General features: G+C 32.9%; 3 protein-coding genes across 9 annotated transcripts; 1 reads left to right on the forward strand and 2 right to left on the reverse strand.

Annotated features, from left to right (window-relative positions):
- Positions 1-643: 643 nt before the first annotated feature.
- Positions 644-7,111, reverse strand: LOC129296078 (uncharacterized). Of its 6 annotated transcripts, none has more exons than XM_054934699.1 (7): positions 6,731-7,111; positions 5,745-5,915; positions 4,437-4,671; positions 3,957-4,179; positions 3,610-3,681; positions 1,701-1,862; positions 644-1,203 (listed from the first exon to the last, which is right to left on the reverse strand). In XM_054934699.1, exons 1-6 carry the CDS (start codon positions 7,106-7,108, stop codon positions 1,859-1,861), a joined length of 1,083 nt encoding a protein of 360 aa, XP_054790674.1. In that variant the 5' UTR covers positions 7,109-7,111; the 3' UTR covers positions 644-1,203; positions 1,701-1,858. The 6 variants fall into 6 exon arrangements, with proteins under 6 accessions (XP_054790674.1, XP_054790662.1, XP_054790667.1 ...); XM_054934687.1 differs by having other exon boundaries at positions 1,747-1,862; positions 3,610-3,765; XM_054934692.1 differs by having other exon boundaries at positions 644-1,224; positions 1,747-1,862; positions 3,610-3,765.
- Positions 7,112-11,014: 3,903 nt separating this feature from the next.
- LOC129293456 (uncharacterized) lies at positions 11,015-12,073 on the forward strand. Its single transcript, XM_054931447.1, has one exon. The coding sequence runs from the start codon at positions 11,414-11,416 to the stop codon at positions 11,885-11,887; it is 474 nt and encodes a 157-aa protein (XP_054787422.1). The 5' UTR covers positions 11,015-11,413; the 3' UTR covers positions 11,888-12,073.
- A 2,938-nt stretch (positions 12,074-15,011) lies between these two features.
- On the reverse strand, positions 15,012-18,701 carry LOC129306087 (sucrose transport protein-like). Of its 2 annotated transcripts, none has more exons than XM_054946436.1 (4): positions 17,359-18,701; positions 15,760-15,823; positions 15,453-15,496; positions 15,012-15,359 (listed from the first exon to the last, which is right to left on the reverse strand). In XM_054946436.1, exons 1-4 carry the CDS (start codon positions 18,598-18,600, stop codon positions 15,156-15,158), a joined length of 1,554 nt encoding a protein of 517 aa, XP_054802411.1. In that variant the 5' UTR covers positions 18,601-18,701; the 3' UTR covers positions 15,012-15,155. The 2 variants fall into 2 exon arrangements, with proteins under 2 accessions (XP_054802411.1, XP_054802420.1); XM_054946445.1 differs by having other exon boundaries at positions 15,208-15,346.
- Positions 18,702-20,239: the final 1,538 nt, after the last annotated feature.

Consider the following 20,239-nt stretch of genomic DNA (forward strand, 5'->3'; position numbering starts at 1 on the left):
GCTAATGGCCGTCATGTACAGTACATATCCAATCGGTCCCATGACACAGGAATATCAAGATTTAATACATGTCAGATGCATGTATTTTTCTCTACATTACATGGAATTTGAAACTTATATATATTATGCAACTCGCTATGAATATTTACTATATATAAACCGTACACTCATTTCCTATCCATAACACCAAACCTAACACTATTGGTGGCTTGTAGATATTGCAACTGCTCAAGATTTTATTTTGAAATACTGATTGATTAAAGCAAGAAAAAGGAACATGTTTACATTTTTTTATGGAAAACATAACTACTAATTTATATACTTCTAACATGTTTTCATATTGACCCTTATATCCTTTTTTCACTTACTCCAAGTTCCTTAAGTTTATTCTAAATGCAAAATTAATCATTATATTTTTAAATATGACCAAAATGACTTAACTATTAATGAGTTGTACATAAACATTATTACTTCTTGTATTGACTCAATAAAATTATAATGAGCTGCATAAAAAAAAAAGTATAAGGCAAAAAATAAGAACTAAGCATGACATTAAATCATAAACACACAAGTGATGAAACTTCAAAAGCAGGAAGACACGACAACTAGGACAAACATATAGGAAAATTAGTAACCATTTTACTTATAGCATCTAACTCATCATAATTTTATTACCTCAACAATATAAATAATAGTTATATTGACATCAAGAGATTTAACTCCCATGAAATTCAAGGGCCTTGAAACAACTGAAAAAAATATAGAAACTAATGAGGGTAACAGTTGTATTTTCCTTCTTTTTTTTTTATATACATAAATACTCATTTTTCCCACTTGATGGAATTAGTACAAGTCTAGGTATCATAATTTGTCTTGAGGAATTCATGCCTGAAGCAAAGACGCCAAGGGATAAGAAAATAACACACAAAATCCATGGATATCCACTTTGTGTTACCAAATCCCACACCTTTTTCCCAATCAATCTGTGTCACAGTTTACAACAACTTCCTCTGACATTTTACAACGAGGAATAAGGAGCCCAGATCGTCGTGTCACTAAATGTTGATGTCTAAGACGCTGAAGCCTTCCTCTGTTGGTCTGACATAGCTTGCAATACTTTCAATTACAGAATGATGTTTAGCCACCTCGGGAAGTGCTATGTAGCGTGAACCAAGTGCTATAATGCTTATTATTTTCTCACAACTGCACAAGAAATCAATCCCACTAACGTCGTGAATTAATTGAGCAAATTGTGACATGTCTAAAGCAGACGAAAGTTTAATGTTGGGAAAACTGTGTGAGTTCTTCAAGTATTTGTTATCTTGTTAATTTTTAAAAAAAGAACATAACATCTAGGGGAACATTTTTGAGTGCCTTAATCATATGATGTTCAGCATAAAAAATATCGACATGTTTTTTGGCAGAAAAACCCCATTTTGGTCCTTGACAGACTCCGTGAATGGATCATTTCTTTCAATTTAGTCCCTTAAGCATCAAACTGCTTACTATCGTATCCAAGAATCTTACGTTTGTACAGCCTACACTTGTCACAACTTAAACTTCAAACAGCCCACTGCTAGAGTCAGCCTTGGTCTTCCTTAGTATTAATTGATATTCCCCAAAAGGATTGATTTTATAATGAAGCAAGCTAATTCATACGCAGAAAAAATAGGTGAATATAGTAGCAAGAAAGTCTATACCTGCTTGCTAATATTGCATAAATGGGGATCAGTGAGCAAAACATACTTGCTTTAGTGTTGTTACAAAAGATGAATCAGCAAGGTTGCGAAGCAAGCAGAAACATTTGCACAATTTCGATTCATATGTTCCTTGTGTCGTCAATTTTAACGTGTCTTCATTACCTACAAAAGAATAAATCTTGACTTATTTTGCAGCAAAGAATCTTGCATCTAAAGCAATTAAGCATAAGAAAGTAAATTAAAACTACAAAGGAAGCTATTTGCAAAGTAGAGGGGGAAAAAACAACCAAAGCCATCAAATGATGAAAAAATAACCAAATGTAAAAGGACATCTATCATTCTTTCTTTCTTACTTTTGGATGGTCTAAATTTCACAGCATGTGTTATAAAATTCCAATATATTTGTTTAGCCTATTTCCTTTCTTTCCAGCTCAAATCCAATCAGTTTCCTCTAGGTTGAACAGCTATGAATCAACTGAAGGCGGGAAAAGAGAAGTAGAAAGAAAACAGGGGAAAAAAAAAGAAATCTGAAATGCAAAATAATGATGAAAACCAAATTGAAGTGTTTAAGACTGGCAGATTGGTCTTCCGGGCAAGTCTATGAAGGGTAACCTGGGAGTTTCTGAGTTCAAGTGCTGGTAACGACAAGCAGAAGCGAAGATTAGAAGCTTTTAAGAGAAACTTTAGTCTATAGTATTGACCTGGCCATTCCCATAACCATGATGACAACTAAGTTACCAGGTTTTAGTCCTGCAAGTTCTGCTATATAGGCACTGACTTGAACTGCCACATATACTGGCATCAGTTGCCATTGAGTATTATCAAGGAAAAATCCAAGGGATTCGAGTGAAAATATCTAGGTAAGATTTTTGTCAGGATAAATGATAATGATTTCTAAATTTTGGTGTTTACAAGCTTAATGACCTAAAATTTATCTATTGGTGTTGACAGGAGTCACTCTGCAAAGTTTCAGCCTTGTAAAGTAGAAAAGACTATTTCTATGGAATGGGGGTTCTCATGCTATGGTGATTAGGACCAGCGATCTAATGAACAGAGAGACATCAAAGGCATGGAGTCTTCTGCAAGAATGAATTTAGTACACTGAGAGTGTATCGTGACTCGTGAGTGATAATGGGATGAACGCTGAATGCTTCTTTTTTGGTGTCCCCACATAGAGGCGACCTTTAGCTAGGTTCGATGTGTGAATGGCCCTTAGCTTGTCACACAAGAAAGAACTATATAAACCCATAATTTTTGCAGAAAGCACCACAAAGATTTATTGTTTGTACAGGTCTATTTTCTGTAAGACTCAAGTGAGTCGGCCCTCCACAAAAGATCTGTCACTTTCCGTGGCACAAACCTCAATAAAGCCTTTTTCTCATCTAATCTGCATTGTCTTGGAAGAAAAACGAGCGTCATATCACCTAACTTCAATTTTAGCTATCTGCCATCTCATTTTGTTTTTCTACATAACTTCTCCACTTTCTACTGCAGAGAGAAGAATCATTCCCTCTCTGGCCTATTATCACGATCAATACGGCATCAGCAAACCATTTTCACTGGTAGAAGGTCTTTTCTTCCTACTTCCTCCCACTCGATCTCTCCTCCTTTCTCCCTGAAGCATAACTAGCAAACAAGAACCCATCTCCCTGAAACATACTGTTTAATAAATATTTTGCTTGCTTGAAAAAATAAGTACGTACCATAGTGGCACAGTCTATGCTTTGAAGAATGGCATTTGGATCATCGAGTTTTTCTAGTGCTATGTTAATAGTTAAACGTTTGATTAATAATGGACAGCATAAGCTACTGGGTAAATTGATTAGTAGACTTCTCAACCCAGGAACTAGGAATTATGTGAGTCTTACTGTTAGAATCATAGGATCAAACACTATCTTATAGATCATACCTGTCAGGGTTCAATACATTGGAAGAGTGAGATCTATAATTATTGGTGACTTCCCTTGCCCGTTCCAAATATCTGAAAAACTTAGAGAGAGTAGTTGTATCATTATGTGTGTCTCTCTCAACCAACCACTCTTCGTGAAGCTGGATATCTACATCCCTGTCAAAAATTGCAATGAAGAAATAATACTTGAAGATTTGAGTAAAGGTGTGGCCAAAAACAAAAATAAGGTTTGAGTAAAGGCGATTTGCAAAGAAGCATTTTCAACTAGCAAAAGCTAAAAAGCTAAGAAAGTGAGGCACAATAAGCAAAGATGAGGATGAAAATGTAGAAAGAAGAAACCCCATTACCTTTTTAAGGCCAGAACTTCATAGTTTCTTCGAAGGTAATCAGCATATTTTGTAAGGGCTTCCTGGGCATATGGCCTTCCTACAGTCCTTACAGCAGCTGCATTTAACAAAGTCTCCAATGTACCATGCTTTTTAATAAGTTTTAGAGCAGTCTTCCGACCGAAATCAGGGACCACATGCTGGATACCAGGAACACCATCAACTTCATCACCAACAATGCATCCTATATAATCATGGCAGTAGCTGAATACGTTTGAAGGCATCTAATTCAATTAAATTATAATGCCGTTGAAAAATCAAAAGGGTTCAAGTAATTTTTAAAATATAGAATTTATAAATTATTGAGCCAACAGAGCTGTTGCAGTGTTTTACATTGTTGATAGATACGTTTTTTTTTTTTTTTTGTCAAAGTTGATTGACATGACTCAAATAAGATGAGAGCCGCATCATTATCATATAATATAAATTAGTAATACTCACTAAGGCTCAGATCAGACTGTGGGTCACAATTATATTGAGCTCTGTAGTGCCTCAAGGTGTAGAAGGACCACCTGTCTAACTCTGGCAAAGGCATAACAATTTGCACATCTTCAGAAATGAGCTGTTTAAAATCCTTATCAGGAGAGGCAATCACAACACGAAAACCTCTAGTGAGAACTTGTCCAACAAGTGTGGCAACCACATCATCGGCTTCATGGCCATCAACTTTTATGAACTGCACAATTTCATCAACTCATTAATAAAACAAATGTGGTAAAAATAATAAGAATATCAAATCAATGTTTCACAACAACTATTTTCATGTTCTTCCTTTGAAAAATGCTAGAGAAGGAAATAGTATTGGCTATTCATTCATACTGATCCACATCTAGAATCCAATCATCATTACATGGAACAAAATAATGAATTAGGACGGTAGAAATTGAGGGAGCAGCTGTATATTAATGAATGAGGGCAAATGCATTGAGAAGTGCGGCAAGTCAAATTAATTATTAATTATTGTTATAATTCCTCCAACAAGTTCTCTTGCCAGGCAACCCAAATCTATCTCCACAGGAGACGTAAAGGAAGGGAGATAATGGAATTTTGCGCTAATCCCTTTATCTACATCAAACCATTATCCCTCAAAACCTTCACCATTATAAATGCTCTGACACACAGTCGTCCAAACAGTCAGAAAATACACCTTGGAAAGGAATTTTATTTTAATGAGTTAATAAAACATAAGTAATCTAGTGGATTTCTAGCTGTAGATTGAAATAAATAATCATTGATAACCATTTTGGGCTATCTTGGTATTAAGAAAAAAAAAGAAGTTGCCTTGTTTGTCACCTTCTTATCAACTTATATTTCCAATTGCAAATGGAAGCTAATATAAACCTGATGACATATGTTCCAACAGACATGTAAAACAAAAATCTATGCATGAGGACAAACTCCCTTCAATGTCCTCAAAAAAATGTAGTGTGTCAACAGGAATGATGATTATTGATGAACGATAGGCAGAGTTCTGCAAGCACATCTAGCTACTTTGATACCAGAAAAATCCCTATTCTTAAATATTTACACCAAATTAGTAACATTCATTAAAAGCAAATAAATGGCTTAACTTCTTCAGGTGTTGTACAGGTATTGAACTACGCTAAGCACAACTAACCTCACAGTAAGCTTTAAAGAAGACAATGAATGAGAACCATGACAAATTATTAGAAATTAAAAATCATACAGAAGCATGTCTAATATGTACTAACGAAATAGAATGACAATGATGGAAAAAGAACCACTCACTGGCACATTGCATTTTCTAAGAACCTCAGTGATCACTTGATGGGACCTCCCAACATGTCCCCTTGAAAATCTCTGTGAAGATGATGAGTGCTGCAAGAATTTTCTCCTATGGGCTTTGTATGAAGGTAGTAGTTGTCTGCGATGCTCACTACCCTTTTCTCCATCAAAAACCTGTTTCATTGTAATAATGAATCAACAGAAGTCCAAACACAAAACAAAGAAGATATGATAGATGGATAAAAACATTCATGAAGGTCTTAAAAATAAGAGAGAGAGAATTCAACAATGAGAAGAGACTAGATGCACAACAACTGAGGAAAAGAAATTCTTTCCCAAAACAAAGAAATGGAAAGTACAGATATCGGCTCAAAGGAGTTTTCCAATGCCATTAGTCCATTACACATTCACCAGGAATACCCCTCTAAAAAGAAGTCACGACAATAATTCCCTCCAAAATAAGATGCACTGAAGAAACTAACGATTAAAAGGTATTGCACTTCATTCCCCACAAACAAACCAAGACAGCACGCTGCCAAAAGACTTTACAGTAACACTTATACTAAGAGCATAAAGATTGTCATTCCCATTGAAATCTTTTTACATCAACACTTACTTGGTCATGCTCAACAGCTCAGGTGCCAAAAAATTATTTATTCATTTCTCCCTTTCAAAAAGAACTACCTGTTGTTTAATGCACTCAAAGTACTATAAATCCATGTAGAGATGTAACCCCTCCGGTGTAAAATATGTCACTTCTTCTGATAGCAATTGTTATCACTGACTACATAATCATCGGAAACTAGCCATTATATCCTACAGAAAACCATAGTCCTTTTAAATCGGAAAATGCATGATAAAGTATTAAAATATTTCAATAAATTTCCAACAAACGCAGACGCAAACTGAGGTATCAAATGACTTTCATGGAGCAAAGGGATATATTTTAACCAAAGGGTAAGAATTTATGGAGATGGAGAGATAATTACAGCAATAACAGGGTCGCTGCGACTGACTTGAGAGAGGAAAAGGGAGACCCATCGACCAAAGGAGTATAAGCTGGGTGTGTTTCCGTCATAGCATAGAGGATTAACATCTAAAAAGAAGACCCTTTTCTTGCTATTTTTTTTATCGTGACATTCCCTTTCTGGCAGCGATTGCTCACCATGCGCTTGATAAAAAGCCCGAGTAAAAGAAGACGACTCATCAGCTACAACCGCAGCACGGACCTTCCGAGCTTCAATTTTCTGAATGGTAGCGTGTGTCACAGATTTTTGAGTTGCAGAAGATAAAGAAGGAGAAAAATTGCAAGGGACATAAAGCTGAGTATAAGCAGCAGGGGACAGAGCAATGACTAGTGTTTTCATGGTGAAAATAGGCATTGAAGAAGCAGGGCTATAGGTTGATGGTAAACTTTTAAATTGCTAATTCTCTTGCTGTGGGCTCAAAGAAGCGATATGGACCAAGGTAGACTAAGCCCACGGCCCACCGTGAGGATAAGCACCGAGCAGTACATTTGTGCCATTATTTTTTTAACCTAATTATTTTATATGCAAGTCAATAGCATTTTCATTTTTTCTAGAGCGTGTGTGCGCGCGCGCCATTATTTTTTTAATCTAATTATTTTATATGCAAGTCAATAGCATTTTAATTTTTTCTAGAGAGAGTGAGTGAGTGAGTGTGTGTGTGTGTGTTAAAAATTCTTAGATATCTATTAAATGACTTATGGGTGGACCTAGATTTGCAATATAGGAGGGAGGGTAAAAACGAGGAGGAGCTGTTACAAGATCCTACAAGATATAGAATATAGAAGGCTCGTGGGTAGGTTGAGGTAAATATGTTAAAAAATGACAAGGCCTAGCATTTCTTTTTCTTTTCAGGTTGAGCTAGTGCATGCAAAATCCTATAAAAAACCACACGGCGAATGGGCTAAGATATTTGGAAAATTATTCATAACTCAAGATATTGTTAAGTACCAACAAAATCTCACAATTAACATGTTACTGTGATTTTGATTGGGCGACTTGCAATACCCTAATAAAATTTGTCATTAGGTATCTACTAAAATTTGGAGATACTTTAATTATCTCCTAGAAGACCATCAAAATCATCTACAGAAGCATAGTATGAGGCTTTGAGTATAGTTATTTCAAAAGTAATATGAGTACTTTGATAACAGGCCAACTATAAATATTGCCACCAATCCAATCTTCCATGATGAGACAAAACATATTGAAATAGTATGCCACTTCGTGGGAGAGAAGTTCAAAAAAAATTGATCAATTCTTAACATGTTAGATCAATAGATTAAGAAGTTAATGTTTTAACCAAAATTTTAAAAAAGAAATCACCAGAGGTTCATGTAAGTTGAGAACTATAAGCTTGTATAGTTTCAGCTTCAGGGGTAGTGTAAAAAATAGTTTGAATTATTTGTTAGTTAGTGTATTATTTTATTTTTGAAAATATCATACCTTAGGATTTAGCACCATAAATAAGTACCTCCTATGTTTTTTCACGCCACATAGATTCATCATATTATAGTAAGGGATGATATAACTTTCTAATCTCTAAATTAATTTTTAATTATCAATTTAACCTTTGAATTTTGACTTAATAAAATGTAGTTTTTGTAGTTTATTGAGTTAAAAAATTATAAAAATTGAATTGTATTGAGTCAACATGCTATACAAATTAAATTGTTTTAATTAAAAAAGAAGTTACAAGGACTAACGGCATGTTTGTTTTTTGTTTTTAAAAATTGTTTTCATTTTTTAAAACAAAAAAATTTAGAAACTCATTTGATAAGTGTTTTGCAATTAATTCTTTTCATTCTGAAAACAAAAAAAAATAAATTTAAGTTATCTTTTTATTTTTTTTTATTTTCAAAATATATTACATTTAATTACAAAAAATTACAGCTATCTTGATCAATTTATTTCATAAATAACTTGTAATCATTATTGTCAGTTTATTTTTTAATTTTAATTTTTTTAAAAAAATTAAAATAACCGAGTAAATTGTCTTTTTATTTTGTTTTATAAAAAAATTTTGAAAACTAAATTACAAAAAAATTTTAAAAATAAAAAAAGAACAGAAACCAAATACTGTAAGTTTTAATCTATCCTGATTCAAAATTTCAGGAATGGATCAAGAATTGAAAGAAAGTTGAATGACTAATAAATTAATGTTCCCTCTATTAAAAAATATAAGGTATTTTTTAATAAGGTAGATGTTAAAAAATGTAAGATATTTTTAGTCTTTTGAGATGTAATTATTACTTTTTTAAAAAAAATATCCCTATTAATAATGACTTTATATTTATTGTAAGGTGTTTAATCAAGATAAATATAAAAAAATAGAGTTAATTTAAAAATAAATAACTACTTTATTAGAAGATAAAATTTAATTAAAAATATTTTATATTTTTTTAATAAAGAGAATAATAAATTTCGGCGAGAAATAAATAAAATGAAGCCAACTTGAGAATTAAAGAAGATAGATACAAACAAAAAGGTTTGAATTTTCTTGGGTTGGCGAAAAGTAGTGAAAACCCGATGGATGTGTAACAGTAACAGGTCGTGAAAACCCAAACAATACGTGTGCCGGATCAGCAATCCGACCTCAATACCCGCCATTTCAAGTTGAAACGTAGAAAGCAAGCTACCAGATCAGCAATCCGACCCCAATACCGGCCATTTCAAGTTGAAACGTAGAAAGCAAGCTAAAAGCCGCCACTTTGTCTTGCTCATTTTAGGGCGAGGCACGTTAATAAAACACGCTTAGCAAAATCCAGTTGGCATCAAACCAAACACGTAATAGTAAAAACAATTACTTGGTCGAGACTCTACGTTGACTTGGAACCCTCTTAATTGCTTCTCGCCTCTGCTCCAATTTCTGTGTATAGCGTGTCACCAACGATCACAGTCCGCTCGCACAAACGTGTCAGCTTGGAATGTGAGGGGAGAGAGAGGGAGAGAATAAATGGGGAGGGTGTGTATTAGTTGTGCAAATATATATCACTTTCAAGAGCCTCAGAGTCAACGGTGCTAATGGAAAATTAAGTCTCTCTCACATCACATCCTCCTCCCAATCCGCCGGTGACAAGCATCTTCCATAATTATCCCCTTCTTCAAATTCTCCATCCTCATCATCCCACCTTCCAATTCCTACTATATATTCCCTTTGGAAGTTGGAACATAATAGAGGACATGATTAACTTATTTGCTATTTATACACAATGTTAATTTAAACATTAAATTATTAAAAATACAGACATCGTTTTATGTATAGTCTCATTAAATATCTTAAATCAGAGCCTTTATAATAATAATTAAAATTTTAATACATAATTTTTTTTAAAAAAATAATAAATAAAATAGAGATATAGTTAAAAAATAAATATAAAATTTATTCAACATCCTATATTTTAAATTAAAAAAATTTTTTGAAACATGTCTTATATTGTGATTTAAAAGAAATATATTTTAATATTCTATATTCTCTCCCGTCCTTGTTACATGACATTTCTCTTACTATTTCATTATAATTAAAGAAAGTTAGTTAATTCATTAAATTTGTATAAGAATGAAATAAATTCACAAGTTTACTCATATTTAAATAATTTTTTTAAATTTGCATAATTGATATCATGCCAAGTGCTTTGTATTAAGAGCCATTAATTTGTTTTATAAAATGTCTTATCATAAAAATACAAGAGAGTGCAGAGTGTTTCATAAATTTTTCATATATGTTAAGAAAAGTTGTTGGATTACTTTATTTGTTGAGAAATGTTCCAACATTCTAATTATACCCTTACTATTTAAAGGAATTTTTATCATCCTGGCCCAAATTACAAGGAAGTTATTAAAATTATAGCAGTAAAAATGAAACACTCTTTTTAATTTTATTTATAAGTTATTTTTAATATATTTTATTAAAATTAAAAAAGTTTAACTTTAAATTCTCTTTGAAAATTTAAAAAGTTTTTAATTTTATCCTTACCAAATATTTTTTTTCTCTGTGACATTTAATGGTAGTGAAAGAAAAAATTTGTGATAAAAAGTTAATGATATGTTTTATAAATAAAACCCAAAAAATTATTATTTTTATACCTTATAAATAAAATTGAATGAAATATCATTTAATCTCTTGACTTTGCACCTTATAATTTGGACCCACTTTTATTTTTGACAAGCAACTTACGGAGAGCGAGTATGTCTTAAGATCTTTAATTTAACTTGAAATTGGGCAAAATCTTTGTTCTTGAACTACAAATATAGAACAGAAAGTGGTTTTAGAACTTGATCACTCTCTTGGGTCTCTCATTAGGAATAGAGTAAAGGAGAGGGATTTCATTACTTGGTGTGTGGTTTTGCCTTTTGAGAGATTTCTGGTCCTACCCATGAGAGACCAATCAAGATCTTCATGGGAATCTAAGGAGAAGAAGAGATATGATGTCATAGGACCCAAAACTATTTCCCCTGTTTTTCTGCAGAGACAAGAAAGTTTAGGTTTTTTCTGTAGCAGTTGAACTAAACCTTTCCTAAGAACACAACCACTATAGGTCCCCCACCAAACCTAACCCAGACCCATCATCATCATCTTCCTTATTTTCACAGGCTTGTTATTAATTATTTTATTTTAATTGTTATTCTCTTTGCTTGCTTTCCCAAATGGCCACAGATCAAGAGTTCAGCTTCCCCGTCATTAATGACTCTTACTCTTCTTTCTCCATTGACTCTCCTCCTCTCTGGAATCTGTCTCCTGCAACCTCCCCAAACCCTTATTATGGAGGTCTCATCAGAGAAGAAGGCCAGAGAAAGAGCTTCTCATGTATAGAGATTGGCAGGCTAGTGAGCAATGAAGAAGAACAAGAAGACGATGAAGGGAAGCAGAAGATGGATTTGTTGTGGGAAGATTTCAATGAGGAATTGTCTTCTTCAAGAGAGAAGGTTGAGTTCAGAACTGTGGCAAAGAGAAGGAATAGTAATGCTTCTTCAGGTGCTCTGATTCTTCCTTCTAAGAGTGGTATTAGTAATAATAAGGATAGGAATAATAAGCCTGGCATGGTGGTGCTTGTGAAGGTTCTGAAGAAACTGTTCTCTATTAGCAGTTCTCAGGGAAAACCCAGAAAAAGAGTAATATAGCGTAGTTCTGTAATTATTTGGAAACTGGGATTTGGGGTTGTGAATGAAATTTTCTCTCTTTTTCGGCTATGTTGATTATTGATATTGGATTCACAAGAATTAAGAGTTGAGATGTGAAGGAGGACTCTGCCATTTCTAATGTATATATGTGAAATAGTAAATATAAATTATGGAGAAATTATACTACGTTTTTCTCTTCGGCTACAAATTGGAGTGTTCTTTCTTTGAAATGAAAATCTATCCACTCTGTCATCAGATTTTTCTTCTTTCAGCTTTCTTCAGTTTCAGCCAAGTTGATGAAACTCTGTTTCATACATCAAGTGGGGTCTAATGAACCGTAGGTTGAGATTGAGGTTGAGGTTTTGTTTTTTTTTTTTTGTTTTTGGAATATTGAGTTCAAGCGAGCCAACCAAAAAGTTGAAGTCAATTGTTTTTTAAAAAAATGTCCCCCCAATGCAAATGTAAAAGCCCAGTTAGTATCGTAGCCCAAAATGAGTGGGTATAAATCACAAATAGTTAGGTTTTGTATAATGAGACTATTATTCGATTCTTTTCAATGAGACCAATAGATAGTGAGCCAGGGAGATAAACCCAGTCGCATCACAGCCTAAAGTATTATGTACTTCCTTCATTCTACATTATAAAATATTTTAAAAAAAGTTTTTTATCTTAAAATATAAAAAATTTTATATAAATTAAGATTTCATTAAATATTTTAATTATAATATCATCATTTCTCTCTCTATAATTAATTTTCATTCTTTATATTTTCAATATATTAAATGATAAGGATTTTTAAAAGTTTATATTTTTATTTTAAAAAAATAAGATTATTAAGTATATTTAATGAAGCTTATTGGCATGTGAAATTTTATCAAAAAATATCTTATAATTTGGGATAGAGGGAGTAATATATTGACCACAAAAAATTTGCTATATAATAATACTTATTCCCTCTGTTAAAAAATATAAGGCATTTTTTGAAAAGTTGGATGTTAAAAAATGTAAGATATTTGTAGTCTTTCGAGGTGTAATTTTTCAAAAGTATTCTATTGATAATGACTTTATATTTATTGTAAGATGTTTAATAAAAGTAAATATGAAAAAATAGAGTTAGTTAGAAAGTAGGTAACTAGTTTATTGAAAGGTGAGATTTAATTAAAAATAATTTATATTTTTGAACAAAAGGAGTAAATGATATGAAGGATTGGGGATGAGATTAGAATTGAGATTAGATAATACCAAACTTTTCATTTTTGGTATGGGGGTAATGAGAAATCGAGTCTCATTCCCAATTCCATCCACATGAGATTATTTAATAATCCCAATTCCCATTCTTCATATTCCTCCCTCCATCACCATCAATCCTTCAACGATCTCTGTGGGAGCAAGGGATGACAAGAGAGCAATGAGGTTGCAGAGAGGAAGGACCATTAACCACAAAATGAATTGAATGTGGGGTTATGGATCCATCATTGGCCGCGATGCAAAGAGGAATGAATGAAATATATATTCATACTTTTTAGAAGGGCATTAGAGTCTTTTGAATTTTTTCGGTCAGAGATAATCTCTTGAAATTATAATTACATATATTAAATAATTTTCATTTAAGCATTCCCATAATACACCTAACATAATTCTGGGGGGACGGGAACCAAACATGATTTTTAAAGTGTATCCTCCCACTCATAATTACATTCGCAAATCTTAATTCCTTAAAGTTCAATAGCTGGTATCAAATTGGCCAATACTATCCCTTGCTAAAAAATTTTGAGTACGTAGGTACAAAATTCCCTCTCTTTCCGATTCAATCATGCTTATGTATGCTCGAATTTGTGTTTAAATATATGTATGTGTATTTAAATCGATTGTTTTTGAAAGAGAAAACTTATGATGTATTTAGATTGATAAGAATTTGGATTTGATTTAAACCAAATCCCTTATTATTTAAATATGCAAAAATTTATTAATTTGGATTATAATTCTTTTATAATTTTAAATTCTCTTTAAACCATCATTATTTAAAATCTAATAGCTCCAAACATCTTAGTCTTTTCATGTTTTTATTATTGATATCTCTATAACTCTTATATTATAAATTAAAAAATATAATTAAACTCATTATTTATAAGTTTTCTTTTTTATTTTAAATTTCAATTCATCTCTCTTTTTTATTTAAATTTTTTTAAATTCTATCTAAATAAATAATTTTAAATATATAAATTTTAAATATAAATCTAAATCTAAATCTAACCATCCACACGTTATCTCATTGTATTTATTTTTCTCTTGGTAAAAATAGTGAACGATTTACCTTCTTTTTTTAATATAATGGGCTGAAACCCACAATAATGAATTGATCGCTTCATATGCTATGAGCCTAAAAAGGGTGCCTTTTTTTATTTTTTGGGTAAATTATGTTTGATCATGGATGCGTGTGACTAGTAGGACCCGAAAAGGCCACCAAAAATTACTTGCCTAGTCAAAATAAGAGAGTAGGGGCATGGTGGTTTTTATTATGATTAATAATGTTCTTCGAACATATAATTATTAAAATGCAATTTATACAAAATAAGTGTGAAATTTTGTAGTAAAACAAACAAAACTCCAGGAACTCTGTGACTAAAAGTCACTTCCTCTAAAATAGATGATTTGGTCAGGGAATAAAAACTTGCTGGGGCTTTGTTTTTAATTTTTGGGTTAAATGGGGGTTAAACTTTCTTCTTCTTCTTATTCTTGATTTTTTACTACTAATTCCAACCCAAAAAGAAAAAAGTATAAAAAAAAACAAAAATCTTCAACTAATTGCGCATGCATAACTAACGTGTTTGATATCCACGAGAAAATATCACCAATATTGAGGCACAAAAAAAAAAAAAAAACTTGCCTCACGATTATAAGGACCTATTTGATTTTATTTTTATTTCTGGTTTTTAAATGCTATTTTGCAATGCAATTTTTAGGATTATTTTTGAGAAAAAGAGTAAAAAATAATTAGTTTGATCAGATTTATTTCAAAACAATTTTTTACTGCTCATACTAAGGCAGTCATATTGAAGGCATGAGTACAAAATGTGTATAACTTTTCCAACAAAAATTCAAATCACATTATAAAGATCGGCCCTTTCACCAAACTTAATATCTATTAGTAAGTTGTTAATGATAATGTTGTCTGACAATAATTGACCGTAGATAAGTAAGATAGTTTCGAAATTCCAGAAGTTAAAAGTAATATGGTTTGAAAAGAAAAGAGGAAAATAAATAATAATTAATTATTTTTACTGGTGACAATCTCTGCGTCATCAGCTGTGGTTGTGGGTGTCCGCTTTGGCAACTTCAACGGAGGATACGGCAACAAAACAATTGATAAAATACCGCTAGCCGCAGCGGCCGTCGCACCCACCACGAACGCCGGCAAGTTTCCTCCGCCAAACAACGCATCCCATGGTCCACTTACCACTGATACAATCATCTGTATGCAACATTAGGTAGGAACTGAACTATAACTTAGGGGGCAAAGTAGGCATATTCATGAAAGAAACGTACAAATTTCTGAAGTCTTTACCTGTGGTATCACAATGGCAAGGTTTAGAACTCCCATCGATAATCCTTAAATATCCAAACAAAATAAAATTGTATCAAACGTAGCGAACACGATCGAGTTTTAGGAATCAAATTCAATTAATGTGAACATGAGGGAGAGAAACCTGCTGCTCCGAACATGCGTGGATTATTCAAACAGGCAAAATTCTTTGAAAAATAAAAAAATAAAGCTGATTGAAACATCTTATTCAATAATCTCATAACGAGTTAAGAATTTAAACCTCCTGATATATTTTTGTTTAAAAAAAAATCATATTCAAGATATATACCTTGGCCAGTCCCGGAGGAGCTCGAGTAAATGGCTGCTAGAGCAAAAGGAACACTGTAATTAATCTGCAGAACATCAATTAATCCGGATCACTTCACTTTAGTTTTCTTCAGCATGCTTAGAATTAGAAAGCATTTCAGGCTTGGTTATAAAAGAACCAAACAAAAAGAAATAAAGAAAGCATTTCTGGCTTTTAAACTCCTATGTTACAAATAATGATGATTAATGTTTCAAGTATCTTAAGCCGCAAAAACTCTTACTCCACATGCTTAAAGACTTATATACAGATATTTATGGGAATGCATTGACGCAATTATAATATTTTCTTCTTTATTTTTGTTTTAAATGGAACCACTAAATAAAAATCATGTGTATTATACAAAAGTGAAAATATCAAATAGCGGGGCTATGTGCCAATCATGGTTGGTTTTAAGTGAAAGCAACTTATTTCTCTTAAATAATGTCGAGATTTAAAATCTTGAAAATGAAAAAATTGTATTATCAAAGGTTTTCTCAGTTTAACAATATTTAAATCTAGTTCACTATTATAAATACTAATTAATTGTATAAAGAAGATGTACCTTATTCCTCACACTGCATGCATGACAGTTCATCAAGAAGAGGAAAAAGAGCTGAAAACATTTAAATTACAGCTTTCCTTTTTTTTTTTTTGTCCCCGCCAGGGGGACATATTCTGGAAAAAAAGTTAAGAACTAAAAATAAACATGCTTTTAGAGTCCAAATTCTAAACCAAACAGACTTTGTTATATTGTTAAGTATTATAATAATTTATATTAGAAAAAACTTAAATACTTAGACTCATATATATTTAAAGTGCTTATTTTTAATTAGATCAAAACATGTATATTTTTTTTGGCAAAAAAACAATCTTTTATTTATTATTTATTTTATAACAAACTCTTGTTAATTATTTATGTTATTAACACATTAAAGACCACTTGCCTTGATTCAATTGGAAAAAAATAATGTTAAGTATACATGCTAGGTACCTAAATATTACCCTTTATGTTATTAATATAAAAATAAAAATTATAAAAAATATTTATGAAATATAAATAATCTTATAATGCCCTAAACCTCCCATAATTATTCCATTTGATCCTTTTTATATATAAGTTTTGTTAACCTCTTTTAAAGATCACGGGAATTTTATTGGTTAAAGTTACTTAAATATTAAAGATATTTGTTTTAATTACAACTTGTCAAAATTACTTTTAACCAAACTAAAACCATAATTTAAATTGAAAGATGAGAACATTTTTTAGAATGCGTGAATGATATTTTATTAAATTTGGACGTTAAGAAGACAAGGGATAAAATGCAGAACAGTTATTAAGCTAGTTAAAATAAGAGTTAATGATTATAGTATCAAGCTACGTAGTTGTGAACAAACCATTTCATAAACATGGTCTATGGTTAAACCAGTAAAATATCAATCCATAAGTATTTTTATAAGCATTTATAGAGTTTAGAGATATATTCTAATTTTGACGAGTTGCATCCGACCTAACTAAACTTTTTCTCGATCATAAAAAATAAATAAAATGCTGAAATTAATTGAAAATCAGTAACAGCTTACTGCGAGGGGGATGCCTAGTAGCATGAAGACTGCCAAAGCGGCGCCTTTAACACCGGCGGGCAGTCGTGGAGGATCGTCGGGGCCGACGGGGAACTGTCGTGATCGGTCAGCCAACTTGGTAACAAGCACTGTCGAGGCCAAACACACAGCAAGCATGAAGTTTCCGATCCCCCATAACTTCTTCATGCCTCCAAGCCCACGCACCAGTACCTCCATGCCCAGCGACGCCACAAGCAGCACCAGAGAGTTGAGCATAAGACCCAATGCACCTGCGCGCACGCCCTTATCGTACGCCTCACCTTCCCCAACCTTTCCCCCGTACACTTCCCTTCCCATCCAATCACTGTCGAACAACAAAAAGGGGAACCAAGCAATCCAGTTAAGACACGTCACCAGGAGTAAAATCCACATCGGCCTCTTGAGCTCCCGAACAGCACCCAACAGTCGTTTGAAATACCGTAAGCTCCCTGACCCCTCACCCACCGTATCATCCCCGTCATGCCGAAACGACGGAATTGCCCTGAGCTCCTTCGCAGACGTGAGAGCGACGATTGAGAGAATGAGCAGAAGAGCCATGGAGACGAAGAAGCAGCTCTTCAGGTTCGCGCAGTACACGTCACAGGCTTTGGTTTTCGTGAACGGAAACATATGGTGGAGCTTACTGTAGGATCCGGTGGCGTATCCAAGGACATTTCCGACGGCCATGAAGAACGAGTAAAACGCGTTCGCGGTCCGCGTCTTCCGGTGGTCGCCGGCGGAGAGGTCTGCCAATAGAGCTCTGCACGGACCTTGAATCATGTTATTGGCCACGTCGAGGATCCAGAATCCGACGACGAAGACAACGACGGACCGTGGCCGCGTTTTCTTATCCAGTGAGTCCCCGAACCGGTGGCCAAGATCAGCGGCAAAACCGATCAAGAGAACGGCGATGACGACAGCGAGTACACCAACCGCGATAAACGGGCGGCGGCGGCCGAACCGGGAGGTGCAGCGGTCACTGTGGTAACCGAAAATCGGTTGAAACAACATACCGGAGATAGGACCACAGAGCCATATAAAAGCAGCCCAAGTGTGTGGAATACCGAGAAGCTGAACATAGGGAGTTAGCAAGGAGAGCTGAATAGACCATCCGAATTGAATCCCAGCCGCAATAGAGGCGGCGGCAGCAATTTTCCTCAGAGGGCTTGGCTCTGGTGGCGAGGCATGAGGTTGAACGGAAGGAGAAGAAGGCTGAGAAGCCATGGGAGATAGAAGAGAGAAACGAAAGAAGCCAATGGAGTGTAAAGCATGGTGATGGGAACGAGAGAAGGACTGAAGTTTGTGCGTCCGGTTTGGCTGCTCATCACAGTGATCAGCACTATGATGACATCTGGTTGGTGCTCATCGACATCTGAATTTTTATTTTTATATTTATTAAAATAAAAATTATAAAATAATTTTAATAAATTTTTTATTTTTAATATGGTCTAGTTTAATTTAAAAGGTTTCAATTTAATAATAAAATTTTTATAATTAATATATATTAACTTTTTAATGTACTCTGTACAAATTAAATTAATATCAATTATAAAAATACTATGAGCTTGTAAGGTCGTTTTTTTATTGAGAGAAAGAGAGAAAATAGTATGAGTGAGGTGGTCCTCTCGAACGCGAACTTTTACCTGGCTGGAAATTTTAGAACAATCATGCAAAAATATCGACAGCATGACTTGAATTAACGCTGATTTTGATCATTGTGGCCTTCTGAGTCGTACGTGAGTGATCTCTTTGGTCGATTAATTGGCCAAAATCAATTGTGTACGTCTGTTCATTCATTTTGTTCTGAGCTTGAGCAAAGGATCATATATATTTACTCTGAATAAATGGGTTTCGATTCCATTCCAATTTATTTTGGTACTGCTGAACAAATGAAATATCCAATCTTGTATCACGACCTTGCAAGATAATTTAATTTGAAAATTAATAATTTTTTTAAAAAAATAGTAATTTAATCATTAAAAATAATAATTATTTTATATAAGTAGATTAAAATTATAATAATATAAGTAGATTTATCATCATTTTATATGATCTTTTATGTAAATATGTTCTTACTTATTTTATCTTGATCATTAAAATATTATATATTTAATAAGATTTTGAGATCAAATATTTTTTTATTTAATTTATTAAATGATACAAAATATCAAAATTAATGGGCGTAAATTTTGAAATTTACATACCACACTTATAATTTTTTTTCAAAGTGAGTGGTACATTTGCACACCCTTAAGCAATAGTGGCTCCAGCACTGCTTGCAGGTATTCCCCTTCATTTCCTTTTGTTTACTAGAAGTATTTGATTCTTATAATGGTTTAATTTTAATATTTTAAAGATTTGTTAGTTTTTATGAATTGTGGCACTATGACTATTTAAACTTTAAATACTTTATGATTTTGGCATCATGGCTATGATTGGATTATCGTACCATAGCTTTGACTGAATTATGGCACCATTATTTGATCATCCATGACTGTTTATTTTGTAATTATTTATTTAATCATCCTTGTCTTTGTAATCTTTAGACTTTATGTCATATGTATGTAATTAAAATAGACTCTTATTAAAAAAAATGAATAGAAAAAAAAAAGCTCAATTTTGTAGTCTTGTTTGTTTTAATATTAAAAAAAATGGACCCAATTTCAAGTAGTCCAATATAAAATCAAAAAACTGAATTAATTAATCAAAATTTTAAAAAAAATTTCCTCCTCCACTTTACCATACAAGGGGACGGGAGTCCTTCTCCTCCCCTTGTTTTCCAAACAAGCCTTAAAAGGGGGGAGGAGATACTTCAATTTGGATCCAATTTCTTTAGGCTTGAAAAATAGACCTAACTTTTCAA

This window comes from Prosopis cineraria, unplaced genomic scaffold, assembly GCF_029017545.1.
Source record: "Prosopis cineraria cultivar Desert tree isolate PC_DT_omini unplaced genomic scaffold, ASM2901754v1 PC1, whole genome shotgun sequence".
Classification (NCBI taxonomy): Eukaryota; Viridiplantae; Streptophyta; class Magnoliopsida; order Fabales; family Fabaceae; genus Prosopis; species Prosopis cineraria.